The 13,852-nt window shown below is 40.2% G+C and overlaps 2 protein-coding genes across 3 annotated transcripts; one reads left to right on the top strand and one right to left on the bottom strand.

The window, feature by feature from the left end:
* Positions 1–509: 509 nt before the first annotated feature.
* On the bottom strand, positions 510–7,735 carry pth3r (parathyroid hormone 3 receptor). The gene is made up of 13 exons (XM_029456728.1): positions 7,670–7,735; positions 5,590–5,695; positions 4,512–4,622; positions 4,203–4,327; positions 3,535–3,629; positions 3,281–3,428; positions 2,498–2,651; positions 2,354–2,414; positions 2,202–2,268; positions 2,019–2,113; positions 1,765–1,906; positions 1,090–1,131; positions 510–992 (listed from the first exon to the last, which is right to left on the bottom strand). Exons 1-13 carry the CDS (start codon positions 7,733–7,735, stop codon positions 510–512), a joined length of 1,695 nt encoding a protein of 564 aa, XP_029312588.1.
* A 2,030-nt stretch (positions 7,736–9,765) lies between these two features.
* taco1 (translational activator of mitochondrially encoded cytochrome c oxidase I) lies at positions 9,766–12,947 on the top strand. 2 transcript variants are annotated; one of them, XM_029455780.1, is made up of 6 exons: positions 9,766–9,899; positions 10,086–10,362; positions 10,458–10,564; positions 10,996–11,123; positions 11,511–11,673; positions 11,953–12,947. In XM_029455780.1, the coding sequence occupies exons 2-6, from the start codon at positions 10,089–10,091 to the stop codon at positions 12,160–12,162; spliced, it is 882 nt and encodes a 293-aa protein (XP_029311640.1). In that variant the 5' UTR covers positions 9,766–9,899; positions 10,086–10,088; the 3' UTR covers positions 12,163–12,947. The 2 variants fall into 2 exon arrangements, with proteins under 2 accessions (XP_029311640.1, XP_029311639.1); XM_029455779.1 differs by having other exon boundaries at positions 9,814–10,362.
* Positions 12,948–13,852: the final 905 nt, after the last annotated feature.

Here is a 13,852-nt window from a genome sequence, read left to right on the forward strand (position 1 = left end):
TAAAGATTAAAGGCCTTCAATATCATTTTGTAAAATAAAAATATGTTTGTGTTTCTTATTACATCGACATCTAGTATAAAACAAAACAGAGAACCACACACTGTGAAATAAATTACAAGCTCTGCTTAGTTTTTTGAAACATTTGTCATGGAATTGTAGATGTCCATTTTTCTGAACACAGGACTCCTCGTGCATGTTGGCTTAAAAGTTGAGACTGGGGGCGACCTGGCGACCCATGTACCTACGCTCAGTCCTAACTGCAGCGGCCCTTTGCTGCAAGTTGTCCCCTCTCTCCCTTTTTTCCTGTCTACCTTCAGCTGTGCAAACGAGGGCCGGAAAAAGAAATCTCCAACGCAAGTAAACCCTTGAAATGTCTGGTAGATCCTCAATCTTACAAATCAACATAGAGGTTTGTAAAGATGACCACTCTAGTCAAGTGAAATCAAAAAAATCAACCCTGTCATCTGCCTTGAGTCAAATACTTAATTTATGCTCATCTGTCAAAACAATCAAAAGATGGTCTCCAGCTCTTTCAGGGATAGGCAGCGGTCTGGATCTTCTGCTCCAGGGGTTTGGGCTGGAGGTGCTCCGTGACTTTTGCTGTCATGAACTCCCTTGATGGCTCTGCCGTGCCTGGCAAAGACTCCAGACTCCGTCCCCCCTGGCTTCCGCACTGCCAGCTCCTGCTGGGGGCCGGATGTCTCAGTATCACCGGGCACGTATCCAGGCAGGCTGGTTTGTGGGTGGAGAGAGCCGCGGCGTGGCGGCCTGACCCCTGAACCTCCACCGGCAGCTCCACCTGAGCCCACCACACCTCCAGTTAAGGAAAGAGCTCTGGGATTGGCAGCAGACAAACTGACACTGTGGGTGGTGGTGTGAGACATCATGCCGCCGTAGTAACAGCTGCCTCCGCTGCTCGTCATCTTGGCTTTCTGTTTGAGGTCCAGCGCGAGGCTGCGTCTTAACCACGCCTTCTTTACCTCTGCCTGCACCTGAGAACAGGAAGACAAACAAAAAGTTATGTTTCTTCTTTTTTATCAGACAGTAAATCTGAGTTCACATTTCAAAACTTATTGAAGGCTTTATTACCTCTCCATTGCAGAAACAGTAGATAAATGCCACAAAAAAGCCCTGGAAAGATCAAATTGAGATTGTGTTTAACAGAAGTACAGCACAATTTGTAAATGTATTGCATCTAAATACTGAAAACTACTCTGTTACCTAAAAGAATGATCAAAGCAATACTTTTCCACACTTTAGCTTACCTATAGTTAGTTAAGAAGATTGATGCCACTCCTGTCTGTAAATATGAAATAAAAACCTATTTCCTCTAAAGCTCACTCACTAATATATTAGGCCTAGGCTACATCTCATTCATTTCATCTGCAAAAGAAATGCGAAAAATGACACAAAGTGGCACAGTGTTTATGCTAAGCTAAGCTAACAGCTGCTTGCTGTAGCTTCAGATTCCCCATACATACAGTACATGTGTGGTATCAATCTTTTCCTCTGAGTGGGAAAAAAAAGCAAATAATCATATTTCACAAAAAGCTATGTATTATTATACATATAAGTGTGTATAAAATATTCTTATTACACATATTTGTTGATTAGCTTGAAATTGAAAACCCATTCAAATAGGTGTTTCTGAATGTTTTACCTTAATCATAAAAGTTAATAATAATATCAACAACAATAACAATAACAATAATTATAATAGTAGTACAATATTCCGAGCAACATTTAATAAATGTGTTTTCTGACCTGGGATGAATTGAAGAACATCTCATAATGCATTTGCACCTGCCACAGCAGCCCGCTGACCTCAGTGTAGGGAAGAGCCATGAACACCATGTAGTGAACTCCAAACAAGGGCATGAGGACTAATGTGGACTTGAGCAGCTTCCTGCAGATAAAGAGCGTAAACATTCTCCTAGTGACCATTTGTGTCGAAGGATGGTAGTCTAAAATTTGTTTGAAAGATTTTCAGGGGAATTTTAGAGGGAAATAAATATTACCGATATTGCTGCCGAGGGTCCAATTTACCCGTGTTTGTTTCCCACAGTTTAGAGGCCAGTACGCGTATTATATTGACAAAGAGAAGGAAATTAACCTGCACGGGCAAAGGTGTAAAGTAAGGCCAAGGTTAAAATCAACCCAAGTGTAACAAATCCTCGTGTTAAAATGTAATTCTTTCTTACAACAATAGCTGCCAGGATGGGAACTTGATAGATCCACTTCAGGTTTCCTGCACTGATGTCCCAACATCTGAAAGCAGAGACAGAAGAGTTAAAGTGAGAACTTCGAAGTGTCATGTCAGTATTAGACTGATGAGGTCATGGACATGACTCACTGTGTGTCTGCCAGCGAGGCTCGAGCACTGACCCAGACAGACACAAACACAGCTGGAACACCTGAGATGAGCGGAGAGAGAAATTGTCTGTTTAATTCACTCTTAGCTCTAAATGTGCAGAGTATGTGGTCCGATGCAGCTTACCCCAGCCAATGATGGTGAGGGCCCATAGGTAGTTCTTGTCAGAGAGGAAGGCCATGAAGATGAGGCTATGTAGGTACAACCCCTCCACCAGGATCCAGTAATGATTGGTCGCCAGGAAATAAAGGAAGAGAGTAACAGCAACTTTACAGCCGGCCTGAGGACACAAAGCAGCCCATGAAGGAAACTTCAAACTCTGTGTGGTTCTTTTCTTAGAGAATAGCTTATTCACTTTCTTGCAGAGACATGAGAAGATTGTTACCATCCCCCACGATGTGTAAAAATGAAGTCTCAGCCAGCAGCCGGTTAGCTTAGCTTAGCATAACGACTGAAAACAGGGGGAAACAGCTAGCCTGGCTCTCTCCAATTGAAACAAAATGTACCAACCAGCGTCCAACAGTTCCCACGTTATATCTTGTTTGAAAACCCCCCCGGACTAACTGATTTCTGTCCTCTTCTGACTTTTGTCTTCGTACGGACTAAACAGCAAAGCAACTTAAATAACATAATGTGTCAATTAAACATTTACCATTGCTACTTTTGGACAGAGCCAGGCTAGCTCTTTCCCTCTGTTTTCAGTCGTTATGCTAAGCTAAGCTAACATGCTGCTGACTCCAGCTTCATTCACGTTACAGTACAGACCTGAGAGTGGCATCGTTTTTCTCTCGGCAAGAAAATGATTAAGCGTATTTCAGCATACTGTATTAATGTTAAAACACTAGGAACAAGAATAAAAATTCAACAATGTATAAATGGTAATACATATATATTTAAAACATAGTTTACCATATGGGGCTTCTGTGCAGTGAACTCAGCCTCTCTGTCTTCAGATATGGAGTAGAGCACAGCGTCCTTCACAAAAATGCTGACTGCTCGACAGATGAAGGAGGTGAAGAGGTGAATGTGGATGTGATTGCGTGTGCAGTGGAGACGCCTGAAAGATTATGGACAAATACTTTAAGCTGTATATTATTGAAGATGGAGACAATTGACTGTGAATACTAATGCTTTTAAAATGGACATGTCTTTTAGTTTCTCACTTGAAATAGCAGAGGATGGAGACTGCCACCAACAGCGATGCAAGAGAAATGGAGTAGCCAACAGTGTACATGAGATGGAGTCTCTCAAACACCTTCTGAAGCGAAACAAAAACATACTTAAAAGTATGCAGATGCAACAGACACCAGAACAATTTACAAATTCTAAGTTTGTGATAAACTGAAGTAATTTAATCTTCCTACTGCTTAATGCAAATAAATAGCTCATGAAAGTTGACTTCTTAGAGATAAGTGGTTCTCACAGGACAACAGGTTTTGATTATCTGATAGAATATGATGCATTGCTGTTAAATAGTATAAGGAGTACAATTAAGCACGACCTTAAACATCTACAGCAGTTCAATGCAACATACACATTTATGCATCAGTAATAGTAAACAGAAAACAATCATATATACAGTAATAGTAACATTTTACTGCACAATGAATACTTTTACTTTGCTAGTACATTTAGCTGATAATACTTATTTTACTTAAGTTTTGAAGGCAGGACTTTTACTTGTAGTATTTTCATATATATATTTACTTAAGTAAAGATGTGAATACGTCTTCCAGCAGTATTCTGCAAAACATCCGGAACTGAACAAGTGTTACGACAAAATGTATAGACACACTCTGTCTGTATTCCAGACAAACACACATGCACGTACCTCCTCTTGGCTCCTGTGGTTGGAGGTCAAGTATGTGGTGCACTCGGTGTAGTTAGCCCAAGTGCGGTTGATACTCGGAACCTGCTCCCAGTTTCCCGCTGCGTCACACAGACGGTAGGCTCTCCCTGCAGGAGTGCAGGACAAAGGAACCATGTTAACACTCTGTGATACAATAGCGTAGTTTGTATTTCACATAACGGTTTTTTTTTTCCAGTGTTTATATTCCAAGAAAGCATTCATAAGACTATACACTGAGACCACACATCAGGACAAAGATGTATCATTACTTCTTCACGTTAGCTCCCCTACCTCTGTGGTTGAAGTCGTAGATGTACTCTGGACACAGCACTGACACCAGCTGACCTGCTCTGCTCCGTGGCCAGCAGATGATCCCGTCCCACTCGGGGATACAGTCACCTTCTTCACAAATAATGGGAAACAGCTATTAGCAATTTGAAGCTATAGTCTGAGCTTCCATAAAGACTTATGTGCAAAAAGATGCAATAATATATAATGAATGTAGAAGAGGACAACATTCAATATTTGCCTCTTTTACTAGTTTACTTATGTAGCACTTATGTAAATGTGTAATTATGTAAAACTTTAATCTGACACGTAACAAGGAGTCGTCAGTTAAATGTAAAGCAGTAAAATGTACAATATGTCCCTGTGGCATGTAGTGGAGTTTAAGTATAAAGTATACAGAGTATTTTTGATTGATATATGTGGACCTGCTGTCCGCTGCGCTTCTCTTCTGCCTGATCCATATTATATCATTCCTCTCCAAATTGATAATTGAAGCAATTTATCATCGGCTTGAATGAAAAAAGGCCCCGCTATTGTGTGCACCTAAATTCAACTCTGTAATCACAGAGATACTGCTCAGCAGGATATTGGCTGGGTGTTATATCTGATCCTGAATAAATAATTGCTTTAATAAATATGGTCTCTGATTATATATTTGGACATGCACTCCCTGACCTCTTGTGTTTTTTTTATACGAACACTGTTTAACTTGTGCTTGTTAAAAGGAGCTTACTTTCCTAATTGGAAGATATTTTTAAAGTGAAACATATTCCCAATGTTGATTTTTCGCCTGAAGTTAAGGTTTAAATGTGCTTTTGTAGATGGATAATGTGGCATGACTAACACACACTGAACTCATGGTACAAATTTAAGGATTTACAAATCTATATCGTACATGTTTAGGGGTCAGGTAACATTTTCCTTGCAGAGACTTTTAAACATTATCAGGAGGTTTGTGTTTTGACACAACATATAAGACACAGTTCTGCTGACTTCCACCAGCTGGGATCGAACTTTTGATGACAGGAGAACAAACTTGAACCATCCGTTCGTACCTTTAATGAATGAATTGGTCACTAACCTTTAACCAGGGATATTTGAGCCTGGACGCTCCTCTCACACTTGGCGTGAGCACCAATCAGGACGTAGATCTGCTCATCTCGTGTGATGACATCATCAGAGTCTATCTGTAGAGAGAGAGACGTCTTTTACTTTTCATACTTTAAGTACATGTAGCTGATAATAACCTATGTACAGTGGTGGAGAGGAACTAAGTACATTTATTCCTGTACTGTACGTACACTTTGAGGTACTTGTACTTTACTTGAGTATTTCCATTTTCTGCTACTTTATACTTCTACTCCACTACAATTCAAAACAAATATTGTACTTCTTCAACCACTGCCTGCTTATATACTTGAGTAAGGTTTTGAACTCCACAAACTCTCCCAAAGATCGGATGTGCTGCCTCCAGATGTTGCGAAATAGTTGCGTGAGGGTGTGGTATGTCATGATCCCTCGCAAACCTCTTTTGTTTTTCCTGCGTGTGGGGCTGCCGCTGGCCACATGGCGGTCTTATCCTCAAGACCTCGACCATGCTGGTGAGCGCTGGTCTACACAAACAAGAATGTACTTTTGATACTTTCCGCACGAATTCGAAAGTTCTACTTAAAGGAATACTTCACCTACAAAATGACCATTTACTCATCCCGTGCTTCCTTGAATTCTTGAAGAAAACTTTATTTTTCTCGATGCCTCCACGGTGAACAGAGAATCCAGAAACGGAGAAAAGTCTTGATAAATGGAAGTTAATGAGGACTCAGTTTAACGTCAGCCAAACAATAACAAAACCTCCATCGTCAAACTCTCACAACAACTCGTGCAGTATAATCCAAGTCTCATTTATCCAGTTGTATTCTCACTGCTTCCCAAACAGATGCATTTTTGCGTTAACCTTACTGAGTGAGAGTTTGTAAAAAGGTGTTTTGATATAGTTGTTATTACCATTTATCTTTTAAAATAACCCGTTCACTGTGAGAACTAACATTCTTGGCTTTACCCATTAAACTACCAATGGGTGAACAGTTTCCAGGATCGTATCACTCAGACAGCTTTCATTCCCTACAGTGATTTGTTTTGCGAGCGGACCTAACGCCAAAGTCAATACAGAGATATTCAAGCCAACTTGTTGTTATTGTACCGTGGTCTGTGGACACACTCGGGCTGTGTTGGCAATCCCATTTAAACAAATGTCGATTATTTATGACATCCCCACAATTCTACACATGCATACATGCAAGTCAACGGGGAGAAGTCATTCACTTTCATTGCACAGGAGGGTTTTCTGCTGACGGACAGGGAGTGTGTGCAAAACAATCACGTCGCCTTTGTGTCATAATTGAATTTGCTCTCTTGGTCCTCTGCTTCATGTAAAGTGATTTTCGGGCTGACCGAGCAGGAGGCTGTAAGTCAGCATGAGGTCGACACTTAGGATCGACCCTGGGAAGATAAAGAGATGGCGCTCAGCGAGCTGCCGGAGGGCCGGGCTTCAGTGGGTGAAAGGTTGCAAGGGTCACAACTTACGGAGGTTTGTGAGGTAAAGCAGACCACAGGTGATATGTGATGATGGAGATTGTGGGCTTTTGGGTGTGTGTTGCCTTCTTAATCTTCTTAATTAATTCGTAATTTTCCCATTTGGACATTAGATTCTGTTTGTTAATGATTAGTTATTATTAGGTTTGTGTTGCAAAGAACCCAAACAAAAGTATTGCAATGTTAAGAAAGAAGAAAGACTCTTCTATCTGAGGTCAGTGTTGCAGCTGAATGGCTGGCTTATTTCTCTGAAGCACGAGTCCAAAACTCAAACGATCAAAGAGAGTCGCAGATACACAACACTTTCTATATTTGGCCCAAAGTGCAGCAGTATGGGAGGATTATTTCACGTTATAGTGTAAGATATGATGTCACCGTGTGAAACGTTTAAATTTAGAACATAAAAACCATCCTTTGATAAGAATGGACTAAGAGACTGAGAATGGATTTACTGCCATGTTCAATGTATTTAAGCTGCTGATTTTCATATATATATCAGAATGTTTTATCATTATTCCAATCACATAAGATCCACTAGAACTTAGTTTTGCACAAATTATAAAACTTACCAGTGCAGTCACGATTATGACACTGTGGAAAAGAGCCAAAGCACCAGATCCTTTTGCAGACAACATGACGTCTTTTCAACGGTCGACTCAAACAGGACGTTTGATTAACATCACATCAGCTCATCCTCCTCCGGATGCATTGAAGGAACTCGTATCCCAAAGTTAAGGACTGCTCTTCTCTGGTGTCCCATCGGTGCTCCTTGTGTTTTTGTGCCTGCAGATTGTGGTTATGTTTGTTTCATCTTCTTCTTCTTGAGCTTTTAAAAATGTTCAGCCTCAGTGGACATCACTAATCAGGTTTGAGGGACCATGTAGAAGTCAGTAATGAGAGAAGAGGGAGAGGGAAGCACTGTGGACAAAATCTCCTCCTTTTACAGTTCTTTGGACTGCTGTCTGTCAGAGATGGGTTGGCTATGATTGGCTGCGTCTTCCATCTCACTTAACTCTTTGTGCTCCTCTGCTGTGCTCTTCTGTCTCTGCCGACCTGTTTGCGTGTCTGCTTCTCTGTTGCTGTCTTTTTCCACCCGTCTGTCTTCCAGACAAAGTAGCGGGGGCGAAGCTAGAGACATTCACGGAGTGGCATGAAGACCTTAAGCAGTGGCAGAAACATATATATGTGAATATGCTGATTTACATCACAAACATAAATCAATATCTGCTTGGAAAAGCCCCCAAATGAAGATATTTTAATTCAAAAACATAACATTATTGTGGCACGAGTAAAGCATGGAATAGAAATACCAAAAGGTGGTATTAAGTAAATGAATAAATTGTTTTATTTCCAAATCTTCAGGAATCTTTTTATTCTTTTTATTATCGTGCAGAGTTTCAATCTGTCTGTTTTTATTTGTTCTCTTGTTTCTTCCCTTTGCTGTAAAGCACTCTGAACAACTCCTTGCATGCATGTAAACAAAATACTTGTATTTCTTCATAGAACATAAACCTACCACTTAGCCTAAAATGTGGCCATAACAGATAATTAAAATGACATAAGACACATATTGGTCATATATATATTGTTTAGAAGTTCAGTGCATTGTAATATTCATGTTTTTTTTCATCCTGGACAAGACTCTGGAGCATAGGCTTATTATTATTATTATTATTATTATTATTATTATTATTATTATTATTATTATTATTATTATTATTATTATTATGTGCCATTATCATAAACAGAAGCAGCATGATTTGATAAACTTTGGTCCCATGGCGAGAGACAAACATTTCTTTTATAGTTCCCATGCCGGAACATTTTGGAGGACACTGATACAAACCAGACTCACGCTGCTTAATGTTTGTGCCAATTAACCTATCATCTCTATTGCTAACCTCTCTGACACTAGAAGATATAATGAATACAAAAGTCATATGGGAAGAATTAATAACACTTTGGCTTATGTTGCTGCTATGTTTGGGATCAGTTGTTGCTGAACATGTGTGCTTATATATTGCAGTGGTTCCCAATCTCAACCAGAAACACCCAGGGGTCCTAGAGATTTCAGGTTCCCATGGTTCAGGATTAATTACACATTTTCCTCATTCAGCACATCTTACAAAGAATGGGGAATCTTTGAAACTATAGGGAAAGGTTGCATGAGAATAAACAGTATAAATAGTAAGTCTGAGTGGTATGTATTAGATGAGGAGCCAGCCCAGTTTGTGAATAGTTGACATTAAAGGATTGACATTTCTGTCACCCTAATGCTTTTTAATCATTGCTAGAGCTATTTAATTATTTAATTTAAACTAACAAAAACAACATAATATTTTAATTTGATTAATTCATTATTAATTAATTATTAATTAAATAATGAATTAATACATTAAAAAAGTTGTATTAATTTCCTCAGGCTAACATACAAACACTTATGGAAATCAATCTGCATCCCAAAAGGGCTTAATGATTACTTCAACCTAAATAATATAAAACAAATTCAAACTGCTTAAGTTAAGTGATAACATAAAATAATGTTCTGTGTATAAAACATTAACAACTCATTTAACTATATAATGTAACTGCAGGATACAAAAACTTTCCTCAAGACCACAGATCTCAGAGGGGAAAACAGGAATGTCGTTTTTACACCAGTAGGAGGCAGCAACGCACTAAAGTGTGTCTAGTCTGCCGGAAATAGAAGAAGAAGAAGAAGAGCTGATTCCTGACGTCACTTTCTGACGTCGAAACCAGGAAGTACCGGTCTCACATCACGGACAACCGAGGACAGCAGTGTGTTCTCCATACTTCTTCATAACTGTACCTTTGGAAAACTTCAGGCCGCTTCACTTATCTATCGATATGACAATGACTGGTTTCTAAAGTTAAAAGTCTCACGTGCAGACGGAGGCTCACAGGTGTCTTGCCTCACATGTAAAGCTGTCTCCATTCACACTGGTCGTGTGTGTGTGTGTGAAGGGCATGTCGGGGGCTGCAGTGCTGTTGGCTCTCCGGACCCTGCGTCCCCGGACACTGGCTGCGATCTCAGGCAGGTTGGAGTGCGTCCTCCCGCCGGCTTCATGGGTGTGTTACCCGCCGTGGAGTAGCTCTCCTGTCAGGACGCTGCAGGTCTGCCCCGCGCTATGTGCCGGACACAACAAGTGGTCAAAGGTGAAACACATTAAGGGACCTAAAGATATGGCGAAGAACAGGTTGTTTGGGAAGTTTAGTTTGATGATAAAGATAGCTGTAAAAGGTGAGATTACCCACAAGAAACCATTTAAATTACAGTTGGGAGCGTTTCTGGTCAGCTTCAGCTTCAGCTAACTTCAATGTTGGTTTCATCTGCAGAAGGTGGATCCAACCCAGGCATTAATAAAAACTTGGCCAACGTGCTGGAGCAGTGCAGAAGCAAGAACATGCCGAATTCATCCATTGAGAATGCAATCAAGAATGCGGTAATTTCACAACACACTGACACACAAATGTATAATAACAAAGTTTATATGCATTACTTACTTTTTTCTTGTATTTCTTCACCCATATGTAAAAGATGGGGCATGCCTTAACACTTTATGTTCTAATAAACCTTCACATTCATTTGATGATTGAGGCTTTTCTTCTACATTTCTTTCTTTCTTTAATATTTTCTTTATTGAGTCATTTATTTAATATAACTACAGCGTTAAATGCTGCTTGTCGTAGATTCTCCTCGTCTCTGAATGAACCCCATTACACCAACAAATATTTCCTAATTTGACACCAGTCTGTACATGGAGCAGGTCTATAGAGTCACCGGTATATAACATACATTAAGAAAGCTAGTGGGCTGTTATATAACACTCCAAGAAACTCATTAATGTCTTTTCTCTTTGCTCTACTGGGAAAGTCCAAACCGTCGTCCATGCATTTGTATGAAGCTCGGGGGCCCGGTGGATGTCTGCTGCTCATCGAGGTACTGACTGACCACAGCGCACAAACGTTACAAGAAGTCAATCGCCTGCTTAACAAGAACAGGTCAGGACCGGCTTCCTGTGATCTTACTCTCCTGTGACTGTACAGTATAGCTGAAACACTCACAGATATTTCATGCACTTTCACCACTGATGGTTGTTCCTTGGTGTTAACCTGATCTGCTGGACATTGAAGAACAACAGGCCTGTATTGTATTATATTATACGGGACAATATAAGGGAAGAATGTAGTAATTATTCACAGGATGCATGGTAATCATGGTGTACTGATAATGGAGATCTGTGTGCAAATGTCAGTAACCGCTGGATGTTTCTGTACAAACACGTTGGTCAAATATCAACCCGTAAGTGGTTTATGTATTCAAACAGAAAGGGTCTCTTCATAAAGTTTTAATGTAGGATTATGATGTCTCACACTACACACCCACAGTGGGAAGATAGCAGATGGAGCTCGCCACAACTTCATCAAGAGGGGGTTGGTGGTGGTGCCGGGCCAGGACGTCTCGACGGAGAGAGCTCTGGAGCTGGCCATCGATGCGGGAGCAGAAGATGTCCAAGAGACCAAGGATGAGGAGGAGCAGCCCGTCCTGCAGGTCAGACATAAAGAGACATGTTCTCTGAGGGGAGCAGTACAGACGTGTGAGGAAACAAATCGCTACTGTATATAACTGATGTGACATGGTTTCATCGTGCATATCTATCTTGGTTAGTTGGACCAAATAACCAAATTAATACGGACATTTTTCACAATCTTCTCACATTTTATAGACAAAAGATTGAATGAAGAACAGCTTTAATGACAATGAAAATAATAATAAGCTGCAGCCCTACCACAGTTTAACTAATGGTTTTATCTGTTTCTCTGACCCCAGTTCATTTGTGACGTAATGGCCGTGCACAAGGTGCGGGCCTCATTGGAGGAGCAGGGAATGCAGATTACGTCTGCTGGGTTGGATTATGTTCCCCGCAACGTCTTGTCTCTGGACGAGGATCAGCTGGCTGCCGTTTCAAAACTAATAGATCTTCTCAGTGAAAATCCAAAAGTAGTTCAAATCTGGGACAACATCCAGCCTGACAGCTGAGCACGGCTCCCGGACACTTGGTGGACACTGAACACGTTGCATGTTGAATATTTGATTTCAAAGAGAAAGAAAACCTGTACTGCTCATCATTATAAGTATAAAAGTGTATTGGCCATTGTGATGCTTTCTGTGTGATCCTTATCAAAATGTAAAGCGATATTTTCAGACTGCACGTACTAGAAGCTCGTTAACCGCCGGCCTTGAGCATACAGAAGATTTGTTTCATACTCAAAGAACTTCTGGATGCTTTAAAAACACAGTTTGCCAAGTTAGTCTTTTAAGAGTTGGCTAATCGTTCATCGGATCCGAGAGGAATTAAAATGTGGAATTTAACTTTTATTATTGAGGAAGGAAGAAATGTTTATGTATGAAACAATGTGTCAATTTAAATTGCTTTTTCATTTAAAGATACTGAATAATATTTTATTCAATGACCTCTTTAAAAAGTATTAAAAAGACTCCTTCTCTGTCATAATCTATGAATATGCAAATATGTTTTAATTTAAAAAGTTTAACTTTTGATTAAAATGTCTCCTACTTCACTGAAAAGTCCATTTTTAGTGTACGTGCTCTGAAGGATTCTCGTTTTCACTTCACCGATTGGATTTTGACATCGAGTGATTGGCTGCGAAACTACTTGTGATGAATCATGTTGTACGTATACATATAAATATGGAGTTTAAGCATTTCCCTCTTTCAGCTGATGAATGTAAAAAGATTCTTCTTCTGAAGTGACATCATTCTGCACAGTGAAGCTCAAACATCCAAGAGAAGTAAATGTTATATACACACATGTAAATGTCTGTATATATGTCTGTGTGTATATATGTTGATGCAGATGGCTGAAGGTTACAGCTGAAGGACATTTTGAGCCAATGTCACCCCCCACGTATTATGTCAACAACATTGCAGTCAATAAGATTCCACATTAACACTATGCATCCAACATATTGAGCCAGCACTATACCTTTAGCCGGCCGATTCAGTTTATACCAGTGTCGTGTACAACACATCCTGAACTATATTTTAGACCTACACCACCAAAGTGAACTGCATACAGGGAACACTGAAATGGTCATTTGATCTTAACGGGGAAGTCCAGTGTAATGGCTCTGAGCCCATTTGCTCAGTTTATCAATGCCCGTCATTGATTTTCCCCTCAGTTGTTTTCAGCTATAGCATGGCATTGATTTGTTTCCTGTGTTGGCGAATGTTGCGTGGCAACATGCGAGCTGCAGGCCAGTCCTCCGCCCTGTGCCATAGTGGAGGGTTCAGCATCGACGAGTGAAAGAAGTTCATTTGTTTTGCCAAAATATGACAGAGGAGAGGGAACTGTTTTGAAAACACTTTGTCTAAAAAGTGTCCTGGAGGAAGGATATTTGAGTCATGGCTGTTCAGGGGTCATGAGCAAGAAGGATCTGACATCCTGGTTTTACATCAGGTGCGTTGTGTTTCTTTACTTTGAATGAATTCTTGCTAGGTTGAAGATTTGACCCACTAGTGAGAACAGAGAGATGTAACTGCTGCTTTCCCTCTGCAGTAAGAGCCTGTGAGTCAAGTATTGAGACTATCTAGTAATTGAGGGCAGAGGTATTTTGGGAGGGGCACAGCTAAATGGGCATTCTGGGAAATGGAAGCCGAGATGAATTTGTTAAGGGACGTACAGAATATTAAATGTCTGAGTAGTTCC

This window comes from Cottoperca gobio, chromosome 19 (assembly GCF_900634415.1).
Source record: "Cottoperca gobio chromosome 19, fCotGob3.1, whole genome shotgun sequence".
Taxonomy (NCBI): domain Eukaryota; kingdom Metazoa; phylum Chordata; class Actinopteri; order Perciformes; family Bovichtidae; genus Cottoperca; species Cottoperca gobio.